Raw genomic sequence first — 14,568 nt, 5'->3', positions numbered from 1 at the left:
TAGCCAGTTAAGATAGAGCAGCAGGAACAAGTGAGGGGTTTTTTTTTTCTTCTTTCTTGTTATTGTGTTGCAGTTTGAGTGTAACTTCTTTTTTGTGGAAGGTTCTGGCAAGTTCATCTTTACGAAAGAAAGCAGAAATTAAGGTGGAATATGAGTATATACGGGTGCTCTTCATTGTTACATGTTTGAGGAGGCTTTTACAGTTGTTGGCAGTGGAGAGAAGATGAAAACCATAATGATCACATGTCAGTACTGCTCTTCTTACTTACATTACATGTCCTCAAGAACAAACCTGTGCTTGTTTCTGTAAAAAGACTAAAGATGTGCTTGAGATGAGATCAAGAAAACCAAGCTGGTCAGCCCTGCAAAGAAAACCTGTGCTTGCTGTGTTTGTGGACTTTTTTTTTTTTTTTTTTGCTTTCTTAATTATTATTTTTATTTTGCAGTCAATTTTACATGCATTTGCTCTTTAGTATATTTTGGATAGCTTATGTTTTGGATAGCCTGTGTTGTTTGACCATGGAAAAAAAGATGAAATACATTGCATGGTCCAGGAATCTGCTGGTACACCTCACCCCAGTATCAACAACAGTGGAACAATACTTAATACAACGTTTTTTTTCCACCAGTGCAGCATTGAAATCTAGTTAAATAACTGTGTTGGAACTGACTGTAATGTGTGGGCTGTTCTCATATTTTAATTTTACATTTTGTGCATTGTTTTATGTTAAGGCAGCTCTTTTTTTTTTTTTCTTTTGCAGGGACAGCAGTCTGGACGGTGTGCTGCTTAGTCTTAGTTTGAAAATGTTTTATTTTCTATCAGTTCTTGCTTTGTCTACTTGTGTTTTCAGAACGTATGCTAACAAATTGGGGAAAGAAAATTAATCTATGAATGTTTTTGTAGGTATCTTTGAGCTGACTTGTGCCATCGAATACTAAGATTGATAAAATCATGGATATCTACACAAGGGCTCAGGGCAGTCGAACGAAACCAAGAATATCAGTGAAAAAGGTAATTATATTTAATAATAATAATTTCATAGATTTTTCAATCCTTAGTGCAGCAGTCTGATAATGAACTAAGTAAACTTTTAGGTTTAGATGGTGAGGTTTCTCTCCCCCTTTTTTTTGTAAGTTTTAATTTTGGCAGGCTGATGTTTCAAGGAGGCATAAAACTGCCCTTGCTTTATGCATTGGCTTATTTATCCCAGCAGAGTACAGCCTGGGAGACAAAATACTGTAGAGAAGGGTTGTGCATGCTTTTTTCTCCTCTCTTCCTTTTCAGTTTTGAGGTGGATACAATGAAAGTGATGTACTTGAATGTTAAATTTTGCCTTGTTTGTGGAGAACAACTTTTTTATTTTAAGCACACATTCAAATTTACATGTATGAAATATATAGCAGTCAGTGACAACTGCCCAATGAAGTCTGTGTTAGGTTTTACCGTAATATTTTTAGATTTTTTTTTTTTAATCTGGCTTATTCTTAGGTTTACATGAATTTCTGGGCAGTGCTTTGGTGAAAAATAGTCTGTTTAAGCACTTGTGAAAGATAACACATTTGGAAAAAAAAAATTATTTATTCTTTTCAATTTTTTTCCCCTCAGTTTGGAGAAATAAACTGCAGCTTCCTCAAGTGAAAGTATTACATTGAAGTTTACCCTGAAGTAATAAACTGATTTATCCAGTTACCAGTGAGGCTGTGGATGTCCCCTCCCTAAAAGCATTCAAGGCCAGGCTGGATGGGGCTCTAAGCAGTCTGGTCTAGAGGGAGGTGTCCCTGCCTATAGCAGGGGGTTGGAATCAGATAATCTTAAAGGTCTGTTCCAACCTGAGCTATTCCATGACTCCATATTTCTCACAATAGTCCAATGCAGATGAGTTTTTTCCTGGGTCTTCCCTGATTCCTGCCTGACTTACAAATGTGTGCAGTGTTGAAGAGGGGAAATTAAGCAAGGAATAGTTTTGTTGCCTAGAAATTGCATTACTTTTATTCCATAAAACACATTTTTCTTTCTTAAGGAGACAGTATATGCATCATAGATCCTATAGAAACAGCCTGAGAGCAAGGATGTGCATGATGTGAGTGCCAGGCAGTTAATCAGTTTCAAATTCAGAATGATAATTGCTTTGTATTAAGCAGTTTATAATTATGGGTTATCTTTTAGCTTTAAGACATGATGTATACAATTTTTCTTGGCTTATGTAAAGTTAAAGTAAAGTTATTTAACAGCATTCAGGTCACTTTACATCCTTAACTCCATCATAAAGTGCATTTTAGAGGATGTTGTTGATTTCCTATTTGTTTTTATCATAGAATCACCAAAGTTGGAAAAGCCCTCTAAGATCATCCAGTCCAACCATCCAGCTATCACCAATATTTCCCCACTGAACCTTGTCCTTTAGTACAACATTTAAATGTTTCTTGAATACCTCCAGGGACGATGATTCTACCACCTCCCTGTGCAGCCCATTCCAGTGCCTGACTGTTCTTTCAGAGAGGTTTTCCCTAAAATCCAACCTGACAGTTTCTTCAACTAAGAAAAAAAACCCACACATAACACATAAAACCAAAGTCAGACAAAAATCCCATAGGTTTTTTGGCCTTTGCACTGCAAAGTGATTACGGTGATTCCTCACTGATTGGAATGGTTGTCTAAAGTACTAGTTTTGTGAATTGCTCTGTTAATTGCCATTAAGCATTCTGGACTGTGTGATTCTAGCAACACGAGTTCTTAGGTGTCTTGCAGAATTCTACATTCCCATGCAGCTGAACTCTGACGTTTTTATCTCTAGCTGCTTCCTCTTGATTTTTCCCTGGGGGATAACAAGTTTTAGTTTGGCTCTTCAATTCTTTTTCACAGACCCAGGCAGTGGTCTGATCAGGATGACAGTATATTTCATAGAATCACAGAATGGCCTGAGTTGAAAAGGAATCATAATGATCACCTAGTTTCAATCCCCTGCTGTGTGCAAGGTCACCAACCACTAGACTGTCTTCTGCTGGTTCTCAGCTTGCAGTCTGATTCCTGTCTTCGTAATACTTCAAATGAAAATGTTGCACTGCATGGTTGTGGCGTTTGCATTTAAAGCAGAAGTTTCCACTTTCACAAAATGACTTGAGAATATTCAGTTTATTTTATTTATTTTTCCTGATTTTATGTGAAATCAGGAAGAAGTTCTCCTGATACCTAAGTGCAGAGTAAACGTGATCTGCCTGCTTTGGACTTGATTTTTCAGTAGGCAGTGGAAGAAGTGAGAGTTTTTCAGGTACTGTTATTGATCATGGAAATCTCCTTCTGCTAGCTTTGCAAAAGCAGTTTTCTCCAGTATTGCAAACGTCTGGCAGGTTTGTAGGTTGTATGAAATGTTAGAAAGCAGTTATTTAGTTCATTAGACTAAGTAGTGTGCAGTTTTTTCTACAGTGCAGGATCTGTAACTAGTGACTCCTTGGTTTGCTGGCTACAAAGGGAGCAATGCAAAACTTCACATGATTCTTTTGAGCTGGAAGAGTGGTGAGGATTTTCATTGTTCAGGTCAGTTTTGCTCTGCATGCTTTTTAGGGTATTTTTCTTTTCTGCTACTTTGACTTAGTGCAGATTCCAAACACACTCTTAAAGCAGACTTTCCTGTCAGGCATCTGAGGAAGGAGTATATGGACCTATCAAGTACTTTTCTTTTGTTTCTCTTGTCAGTATGTAGAAGTATATTGTTAGTGGTTGTACTGTTTACAAAAGCAAACCATGTCCTTCTGTTGAAGATGACCTCTTGTCCTTACCTACATTGATCTGTTGATCTTGAGGACTTGCTGCTTTTCAGTTTTCAATTTAATTTGGTGTGGTTGAGAAAGCTTGCTTTCATTGCCTGTTGGGTTGGAAGTTTTCTCTGAAGTGAAGTCTCTGTCAAAAGCATGATTTTGATAATAGAAATAAGGCTATCAAATGTAGTCTCACTGTTAATGAGAGGAAATGAAAACAAAATCCCACAAAACAAAACACAGCAAAAAGCCCTACTACAGATTTCAAGTCTTTTTGAAGCATACTGCTTTGATGATTCCAAATCTTAGGAATTCCACTACTCACAACAAACTTATACCTGTTTGTTCACAGGTACCATTATTCTTCAGCTTGTTCTTTTCCCTTTGGCTGATGTTCACCTTCATGATGTATTTACAGTTGTAGATATGTTCTCTGTTAGTCTTGATTTTTTTTTTTTTTTTTTTTTTTTGGAAACTGCAAGCTAAAGGTTTAGTCTGCTTTTGTATGAAAGCCTCTGTGTTCAGTGATTATCCTTCATCTGTGCTTGTTGTGAGTTAATCTTCTTTTTACATGAGGATGATATGGTACGTGCAATTACAGAGGACGCACTCAGCCACACAAACTATGTCAGTTATCCTGCTAAAGGATGCTTACTGGGGTCACGTTTGCTATTTTCAGTGCTGCATCATACTGATTGTTTGCTTCACTGTCGTGACGAAGAGGCGGAGCCACATCTCTTGTTTCCCAGATGTGACTTCACAGTTCTATTTAAAAGCTTGCTATTAGTTTTAAAGGCTGTAACCTTGCACTTCATATGTTTGCATTTTATACCGCTCTCACCTTGAGCTTCCTGTATGTGCTGCTCTTGTTTCAATCAATGATACCTGCTCGCTTCATGTTATCAGATTTCATCTGTACCTTTACTCTTTTTTTTTAATAATAATAATTAATATTGATGATACTTGACCTCAGTTTCAAGATAAGTTATGAGGACACTGGTTATTGTGTTGCTAGCCTATACCTATTACCTTCTGAAAAAACAAAAACCTATACTGCCAGGCCTTCATATAGCCTTTTATGACAGTTCTACCAGACCTGAGCGACATCTTTTTCTTATTATTGCACATTTCTTTCTTGCTCTCTTACACCCAGTATTCTCCAAAATCCTGAATTTTCTAACTTAAACTACAGTAACTCTTAACACCATACCTTTTTTTCTCGTTGTCTATCCTGTGTTTTCTTTCAGGATATTAAACTAAGGGAAAAAAAATGTATATATGAAGTATGTAGTAATTACCTACTCTAAGAAGCAGAGAATCATTTTCAGTTTTTATCAGACTGGGTCATTGTTGGGTTGCAGGGAATTTCCAGGTCATATTGTCTGACTTTTTTATTACTTAGTTTTGAGTGCTGAGACTGATTAAATTATTGTATAAGCTGAAAATGAGCTATTTCATCAAGCTGATTTGACTGCTCAAGTGACTTTTTCTGTTAGATGGATGGGTGAGAGTCTGCTTCTAAATCTGCTGGGGGAGAGCCTGTCAGCAGTATCAGCATTGCAGCCACCTGTAGATCTGGATGATCTGGAGGATCAGAAACATTGTTTGCATACCTTGGGAAGTATAAAGATTCATATGTATTACAGTAACTGCAATTAAATACGTGGGTACAAAGTTAGAGATGCAAGTAGGGATTATTTGAATGACCTCCAAGGTGCCCTAAATGCATGTCAAAACGTTTCAGTTACTGGTTCTTACTTTTCCATAGATGTGGCTGATTTGACTGCTTCAATATTACTTGGCCTTTGCTGTAAGTTTAGTAATCCCAGCCTTGCTTGCTAACATTTTGAAATCTGTTTTGGTTATTTCAGGGGTCCTGAATTTTGTTTCTGTCTTAGTAGTTTAAAAATGCTTTCCTAATTTTATATTGTTATGAGCACAAGTATGGTGATACTGATGGTATCAGTTGGGCTTCCAGTGTATTAGTACTTAACACCATTGTTTTTAAGAAAAACAGCTCTTTCCAGAGCCTTAATTATGGTAAGTAACGTCAGCTTTTACCATAAAGGGATTATTTTTGCTGTGGGATTGTGAGAAATGCAAAGCTTTCCCTGACTAAATTTGGTTCTCTGGTACTTCTACTGTTGTTTAAGAAGCTGTGCAGATTTGAAATAGCTTAGATTTGATGCATTTCTCACTTAATTTGTAACAGGGCAGAATAAATAACTGGGTCAACAATGCATAACCAAATCATAATCTCATTTTTACTTCTTAACCTTTTCACTTGCTAGGGGACAGCAATTTTAAAAGCCAAAAGGAGAAAATATTACAAGAAATAATTACAAGGAGTTAAGTTCTTTAATTTTTATAGAATGGGGAAAGAAGATATGTAGAGGGTTTCTTTTTTTCCCTTTGGCTTGTTTTCTTTCCTTGTGACTGCTGAAGCCATCTCTCTAATATTTCATGGCAAAATTAGCTTTTCATGCTTTTTAAGGAAGACCTGATGGAAAAGTTCTGTATACAAGCTCTGATGCACAGAGTGGGTGGGCCTTCAAATTTCTTCTTGGATTCATCTTTCTTTTTTTCCCAAATCTGCACTTTCTTTGATCTTAGGATCTTTTAGGAGAAAGTTTAGGATCTTTTAGGAGGAAGTTTTTCACGCAGAGGGTGATGATGCACTGGAACAGGTTGCCCAAAGTTTGAAACAGTGCTTAGAATAAGGAAATTAAGGAGGGGCCTAGAAAAGCCTCTTCAAAACTGAAAATAACTTCTTGTCTTTTTTTTCCCATTGTTTTTCAGAGCTTTGGTGAAGGTGTACTGCACTCTATGAAGTCACTGCTGCACAGCAGAAAAGAGTTATGCAGTGTATCAGCAGAAGAATGTTTAAGTTGGGAAGAACAAGATAACTTCATTGAGGTTTGGCATAACCTAATCTTTTATTTATGTTTTTCGGTTATGATGTAAGATGATTTGTCTTGTAGCATGCAGGATAGTAAATGTGAACAGTGATGCCACTTACAATTAATTCCTTGCCCCATGTTGCTATTCTTGCATTCAGTCCTTGAAGTGCTGAAAATAACTGTAACGTTTCAAGATGATGTTTCTCTGCTTTGTAGGAGTTGTGAAACTAAATAGCAAGACATGTAGGTAAGCTTTGTAGGAACGGTGTGACTGGATGCTCAGCATTTGTGAGCATTCCTGTGTTCGAGTTGTACGGATAGTACCCTAATGAAGTATTAGGGTAAATACCAAGCATTTTGGTCCAAGTCTGAAGATGAAAGCTAGTGGTCTGCTTATATTTCGTTGTGCTCAGTGTTAAAAGGTAAAGCTCCAGCATTGCAGATCAGGACTTCTGTGACATGAATACATATGGGCCAAAAGCTGAACCAAGTCTGGTGATGGGGGGGGGGAAAAAAAAAAAAGAGTAGACTCAGAGAGAATTCAGAAGTATCTCAGTAAATTAAACCTTGAGCTTTGAAGACAACTGGATCTGTTTGAGTTACAAAATTTAAGACCAATTTCTCCAAATAGAAACCAAAAAGGTAAGAAGCACTATGTAATGTGTATCTCTTAAGAGCTGTAGAAGACTACTGAGCAGTTGACAGGCCTGACAAGGAGCCTTATAGGAGGGGAGCAAGACCTGAACTGATTAGGAAGAAAAGCTGAAAGAAGGGAAAATGAAGCAATAAAAGACTTAGGAAACTATTAAGGAAGGATAGTAATTGGATAAGGAGTAGGAGGAGGGAAAGAAGCAGACTGTAGGGCCAGCAGAAAATGACCTAGGATCACCTGGACAACCCCAAGTGTTTTTGGACTTTCCTTTTTTTTTTTTTTAGCAAATACCTGGCAACAATTAGAATGATGGTCAGTGATGGTCCCTAGGGAGAAAGATAGCTTACTATGATATGTAATTACCTTATTAGCTCAAGCAAGTGAAAGCTTTCTGGTTGAAATGTAAGAGTTGATGGAAGAAACACAAAACAGGTGTTTGGTTTTTTTTTCTTCATTCAAGTGTACAGGGTAAGACATCTATTTACAGAATAATGTTAAAAAAACAAGTTCCTAGGTCTGTGAAGACAATTGCTTAAAATTAAAAACATTTTATTTAGGTTTCCTATGCCATTTCAATTGAGCTTATCTCTGTCTGTGGATTCTGGTAAGCTTCAAATACAGTGTTACATACACTAAAGGAAAGGCTTCTGTTACTGATTGTCAGTCCTTCTGGAAGGATTTCCAGCCTAACCACCAACATTTTAAACATCTGTACTAGTTTCAGGTCTTAAAGGTGTTAATTTGTTTGTGAAAACTGGAGATTGAGCATAATAAATCTAGAGGTTGTAATTGAGACAGAAATTAGTAGACTCAGCTGTTTCTTTGATGGCAAAGTATTCTTTGGGAGAGGAAAAGGTTCGTAATCATTATTTTGAGGAAGAGGAAAGGACCTGTAGGAAGACAAAAGAGCATACACCCACTAAAAAAACATCCTAACCTCAGCAAACACTAAAGCCTCCCAAAATGTTCTTCAGAGAAATGTTTTCCCTCCAAGCCTTTAAATTGCTAGGCCTCTTCTTCTGTTCATACAGTAGGTGTTGTGCAGATGAGGTGTTGGAATTGAAAGGTGTCTTCAGATACTGTATGCTTAAAAGATGTAGGAGCTTAAGGGTATATCACTGAAAAAGGATCATTTAATAGCACAAAGAACTTATGCTTGAGCACTGGAACAGGCTGCCCAGGGAGGTGGTGGAATCTCCTTCTCTGAAGATGTTCAAGACCTGCCTGGATGCCTACCTGTGCGACCTGGTGTAGGGAACCTGCTTTGGCAGGGGGGTTGGACTCGATGATCTCTGGAGGTCCCTTCCAACCCCTACAATTCTGTGATTCTGTGAACATGATGCTAGAGAACTGTGATTTGCTAAGAGCCATTTAGAATGCTACTGCAAAAGAGTTAATTTAAGATTTTGTTGTAATTGAGATAAAGATAAGTGGATGCAAACAGGAAGATTTTTGTGGGAGGCCAACGTAGTTGCGTGATACTACCTGAAATAAGTCAGAATTCTTAATATTTTAACATGATTTCAGTTTAAAAGGTTTTTTGTTGCCATGTGTGCTTATTCAAAACTCAGCCGCAGTACAGAACAATCGTTTTTCAGCCATTTGTTTTTATAGCTCTTTCATAGTTTCTCTGTATGCACAGGTAAGTTGCTGATCCAGTTAATAAGTGATTGTAAACATAGAGTTGTTCTTTGCTGGTTTTAGGAATGAGAAGCATCTCACTAGCACAGTCTTACTGTGAACTGTGACCCGAATACTTAAAAATCACTTACTCAATTGCATAGTGCTCTGAAATAATTGAATCCCAGCCGCATCAACTTCAACTCCAAACATGGAATCATAGAATCTGTAGAGTTGGAAGGGACCTCTAGAGGTCATCTAGTCCAACTCCCTTGCAATGAACAGGGACACCTACAGCTAGATCAGGAGTTCAGACCCCATCCAGGCTGACCTTGAGTGTCTCCAGGGATGGGATATCAACCACATCTCTGGGCAGCCTGTTCCTGTGCCTCACCACCCTCCCTGCAGAAGGTTTTACTTATATAGAACCTAGATCTACCCTCTTTAAGTTTGAAACCGTTTTTCTTTGTTCCATCATCACAGACTCTGCTAAAGAGTCTGTCCCCTTCTTTCCTGTACCTCCCCTTTAGACATTGAATGGCTGCTACCAGTCCGCTTCAGAGCCTTTTCTGAGGCTGAACAGCCCTAGCTCTTTCAGGCTGTCCTCATAAGAGAGGTGGTCCATCCCTGGGATCATTTTTGTGGCCCTCCTCCTGATATGCTCCAGCATGTCCATGTCTCTCCTGTACTGAGGACTCTACATCTGAATGCAGTACTCCACGTGAGGCCTCACCGGCACAGAGTAGAGGGGCAGGATCACCTTCCTTGCCCTGCTGGCCACACTTCTTTTGATGCAGCCCAGGGTATGTTTGGCCTTGTGGGCTATAAGGGCACACTGTTTACTCGTGTTCAGCTTTCCTTTCACCACGGTCTTTTTTGGCAGGACTTTACTGAGTCCTTTCATCCTCCCCCAGTTTGTATTGGTAGGAGGGGTTGCCTTGACCCAGGTGCAAGGTATTGCATTTGGATTTGATGAACTGCGTGAGGCTCACCTGGGCCCACTGCTTGAGCCTGTCTAGTCCCTCTGAATGGCATCCTGACCCTCTGGTGTGTTGACTGCACCCCACAGCTTGGTGTCATCAGCAAACTTTGCCGAGGCTGCACTCAACTTCATTGTTAGTGTCACTGATCAAGATTGAAGAGTATCAGTCCAGGCACTGACTCCTGTGGGACAGTACTCATCACTGATCTCCATCCAGACATTGAGTTATTGGCCACCACTCTCTGGACTTGATCCTGCAGCCAGTTCTTCATCCCTTGAACAGTACACCCATTAAATCCATATTTTTCCAATTTGGAGAGGGGGATGTTGTGGGATACCATGTCAAAGGCCTTACTGAAGTCCAAGCAGGTGACATTGGCAGCTCTTCCCTTGTCTGTTCATGCAACAGCACTATCATAAAAGGCTGTTAGTTTGGTCAAGCAGGATTTACACTTGGTGAAGCCATGCTGGTTTTCCCGTATCACCCCCCTGTCTTCCACGTGCTTTAGTATAGCTTCTAGAAGGACTTGCTCTGTGATCTTTCTCAGGACAAAGGTGAGACTGACAGGTTGGTAGTTTCCAGGGTCATCCTTTTTACCCTTCTTAAAAATGGGTGCAATGTTGCCTTTTTCCACTCACGAGTGTCTTCACCTTATTGCCACGATTATTCAAATATCATTGTGAGTGGCTTGGTGACTACATCAGCTAATTTCCTCAGGACTCTGGGGTGCATCTCATTGGAACCTGTAGACTTGTGGATGTTCAGGTTCCTCAGGTTGTCACAAACATGGTCTTTGCTTACAGTGGGAGGGACGTTACTTCCCCTGTTTCCTCCTTCCAAACCAAACATTTTAGGGCTGTGTGATGGGCAGTTATCAGAGAAGACCATGACAAAAAGTACCTCAGCCTTCTCCTTGTCTGTTGTTACCCACCTTGCCTGTGTCACTCACTAGGGGGAATACGTCCTCCTGGACCTTCCTTTTCTGGTTGAGGTATCTGTAGAATCCTTTCTTCTTCTTGGCACCTCCTGCCAAGTTTAGTTCATGCTGGGCTGTGGCTTTCCTGACCCCATCCCTTCTTAGCCTAGCAGCTTCCTAATACTCTTCTCACATCAACGGATGTGTTAATATTTGTGCTCCAGTTCTTACAACCTTGTTTTGAAAATAAAAGCTGTGTATTTTTAGTAGCATGCAGTTACCCAACTGATTTTTCATTAGGGAAATATTAAATGAAAATGAGAAGATCTGACATCTGAAACAAAATTTTCATAGTTGAATGTAAAGTAGATCATAAGCTGATGCCAAAGAATGAAGATAAGACAAAATACTTAATGCCTTTGATCTTTTAGCCTTGAATGAAATGAGATGCCTGTAAGCAGAATAGCAGAAAGCAATAAAATACCCCTGTCCACAAGTCCCCAAACCCATAATATAGTTGACGTTTCAGACATATAGCAGGTTCTTGAGCCTTACAAGACCTTCTTAGTGCTTGAATGCTCTAATCCTTTTACTTTAGAGGGTCTGTCTACTTGGGTATGGCATGCAGACACACAGCTTAAGTCATCTGCTGTGTTTTGGCCTAAGGCTAATCAATTTACTTGGTAAATTGTCTGTGTTAGTGTCGTGATCTCTTCAGAATATCCAAATGTGTCATAGTTTGTTAGCATGGACAGATTTCAGATGAGAACTGGTTTATACGTGTCCAGCTTGAAGCACTGATCTTTGCAAAATCATCTTTATTTTAACAGACTTAATGGGATGTATATGTGTTGCTAAATTTCAGCAAGCAAATTGACCCTAGAAAGAAATGAACTTAGTGGGTTTTACAAGTTGTATGTGCACCTCAGTCTGATCTGGTCTTTCAAAAGTCAAATACCATAGCGTTACTATGTGCATATGCAGTATTTTTTAGGCAAGAATTGCTACCCTAACGTGTGAGTTTTGTTGTGGCAGAATGAAGATTTATGGTAGAAATGTTCCGAGCTAACAGTTTTACAGAAAACTACAGAGTTATTTTCTGAATTTCAGTATGTTCATGTTTTTATTCTACAGATTACATTCATAGGTTTTGCTGAAGAGATGGGTACTGCTCATTTGCAGGTATAGTATATCTATCTAGATTGGGAAATATAATGTTTTTCAGCACTGGTTATTTCTTGTAAGTACTACGTAGATTTTTGGACAGAGGAATTGTGATGTTTGAAATGTGTTTACTTAGTCCTCTAAGAGCATCTGGAGGTCCACTGAGGACCATCGTTGGCTAAGTCTTTTGTCTGTAGTTGCATACCTTGTATGATGTCCAGTTTCTTTTCAGTGCTTCCAAGATTCTCCTCTGTGACCTTTAACCCTCTTCTGTTTCGTGAGAAACAGTGGAAATTCTTTGGAAGAGCTGGTTAGATGTATGGATTGAATTATTGTATTATTAAATTACTAGTGGAATTGAGCTTTATACTAGAGCTTGAGAGAGTAAGTGGTGGATGGGTTAATAAATAAGGGATAAAAGAGAAACTTTATCAAAATTAGCAGCTGTTGGAGGGGGTATGAGATTTAAAATGAAGCAACAAACAATAACTGTTCATTTTCATTCATTTTTATTTTTCTTGCTTTGTATTCTCAATTTGTTCCTATGTTAAAACCAGGAGCTGTCAGCTGTTTCTGTAGAACTTCCAGATGTTCTGAAATCGCTTCAGTTGTGCAAACTAAAAGAAAATGAGGTTATTTTTCTAAAAGATGTAAAGAAAACCTTGACAAAACCCTGTGTCATGAAAAACCAGGTAATTCTTTTGTTGTCTTGCATGTCTGATGCACAGAAGCTTTATATTTGGCCTCTTAAAGAGTTTGGTAATACTGCAGCTTGTTTTATTTTGGGATCATGGTAGTATTAGTGTTCTGTATTTCTACATTTTTTGTTTAAAATGAGTGTTAGATAGTATTAGTGCAAATATTATGGTGCTGATCGCATCCTTCTGCTCAATTGCTGTCTCTTTCACTGCCAGTTTGGAAAGAAAACTTGTCAAATTGCCTATCTCAGCTCTGCTCAAATATGGCTTCTATCCTCTGCAGACTCTCTTCATTGAAACAGAGATGCCAAGAAATTATGAGAATATCAGGTCCTCATAAAAGTCAGTGGGTTCTTCTCCAGTTACAAGTTTGTTGTCAAAGCAAAAAACTTTCAGTTATATTGACTTGCATGTTAAATCAAATTGCATTACAAAATCTTGAGGAAATAAATATCCTATTAGTTGAAATACTGTTCAATATAAACAGGCTTTAAAATTGTGTTTTTCAAATAGTTTCATGAGAACATGTCAGAATTGTATTTTACAGCCTTTTTTGTTTTATTGTAAAAATGTATTCAAATGGAGAAGTCGTTAAAGTGGATAAGTAATTTTAACTATTGCTTTACACATTTATTTTCTTTAAAAAAAATTCTGAATTGCTTATTGTTGATTAAAATATATGTCAGTTTCATCTGGGACACAATTATTTTCTTCAGAGTATCTGGTGTAATGCTGTGTTTTGGTTCTAGGAGAAAAGCAGTGTTGATAACACAGTGATGTTTATAGTTGCTGATAAGCAGTGTTGTATAGAGCTAAGGCCATTCTCAGTGAAGGGCCCAAGCTGCTGTGAGGGAACAGAATTAGGACAGCTGACTAAAACTGGCCAAAAGGGTATTCCATACCATATAAAATCATGTAGAAGGAGTTATGGAGGGAGCGGGAGTTTATCTCGTGTGCTTCTGCTGCACAAGGGGTGCTGAGAATTGCTTGCTTATCACTTGTTATATGCATTCATATATGTATATTTATAAGTATGCATACATATACTTTTATATTTATATATAAAAAGTATCATCTGTTTCCTTTTCTTTATCTTAGTAAATAGCTTTATCTCAATCCATGAGTTCTACTTTTTTTTTCCTCCTGATTCTCTCCCCTGTCCCACTGGGAAATAGTGGGAGTGAGCAAACAATTGTGTGGTGCTTAGCCACCTGCCAGATTAAACCACAACAATATGTTGAAGGAATCCTTTGTCATTCCCGACAGTTGAGATTATTCCAAGACTTTTTTTTGTTTTCTTTTTTCTCTTTTTCAAGAACCAACTTCCTGAAATGCTTTGTGTGATGCGACTGGCTCCTTCATTCCCAAAGATCAAAGCAGATTATGTATTTACCTTGCTGAGCAAGTATACCATGGGTGTAAGACACACAGTTGAAATAAACTCGCTGCAAAAACATCAAACAGAGACGTCCCGGGCAGAAGATGATGACACTAATCAGTCAGTTTCTTCAATTGAAGATGATTTTGTCACTGCTTTTGAGCAGTTAGATGAAGATGAGCCTTCAAAGATGCAAAGTGTTGGTAAGTGCTTGCAGAGTTATAGAAATTGTTAATTGATGTTTAAGCTGTTAGGATTTCATAAGAAAAGAAGTGTAAGTAATGAGTAGTGTTGTTTTTTTGTGAAGTGATATTATACTACTTTAAATGCAGTTTGTTGCTGTTCTTTTCACAACAGCTTATTAAGTCATAAACCAGAGATTCTAATCTTCACGTCAGATGCTGGTAGAACAGAATCTTCTACTTTATGTGCTTAAAAAAAATACACAAATTCATAAATTTCAGGGAGTTGTATAGTGGGGCTTTGGGAAAAAATGTAATG

At 38.2% G+C, this 14,568-nt stretch overlaps 1 protein-coding gene across 1 annotated transcript in view; it reads left to right on the top strand.

The window, feature by feature from the left end:
• Positions 1-952: 952 nt before the first annotated feature.
• AKAP11 (A-kinase anchoring protein 11) overlaps positions 953-14,568 on the top strand; it is a gene marked incomplete at both ends in the record, with an annotated part of 35,066 nt that continues 21,450 nt past the window's right edge. The window contains 5 exons of the mRNA XM_079545618.1: positions 953-1,012; positions 6,556-6,672; positions 11,962-12,009; positions 12,549-12,683; positions 14,006-14,270. Of these exons, the coding sequence (XP_079401744.1) occupies positions 953-1,012; positions 6,556-6,672; positions 11,962-12,009; positions 12,549-12,683; positions 14,006-14,270 (625 nt within the window). The remainder of the gene's footprint in view (positions 1,013-6,555; positions 6,673-11,961; positions 12,010-12,548; positions 12,684-14,005; positions 14,271-14,568) is intronic.

The sequence above is a fragment of the Tetrao urogallus genome (genome assembly GCF_951394365.1).
Source record: "Tetrao urogallus genome assembly, chromosome: 1".
NCBI lineage: Eukaryota > Metazoa > Chordata > Aves > Galliformes > Phasianidae > Tetrao > Tetrao urogallus.
The sequence above is the reverse complement of the archived record's forward strand: the minus strand, read 5'-3'. Positions and strand labels throughout refer to the sequence as shown.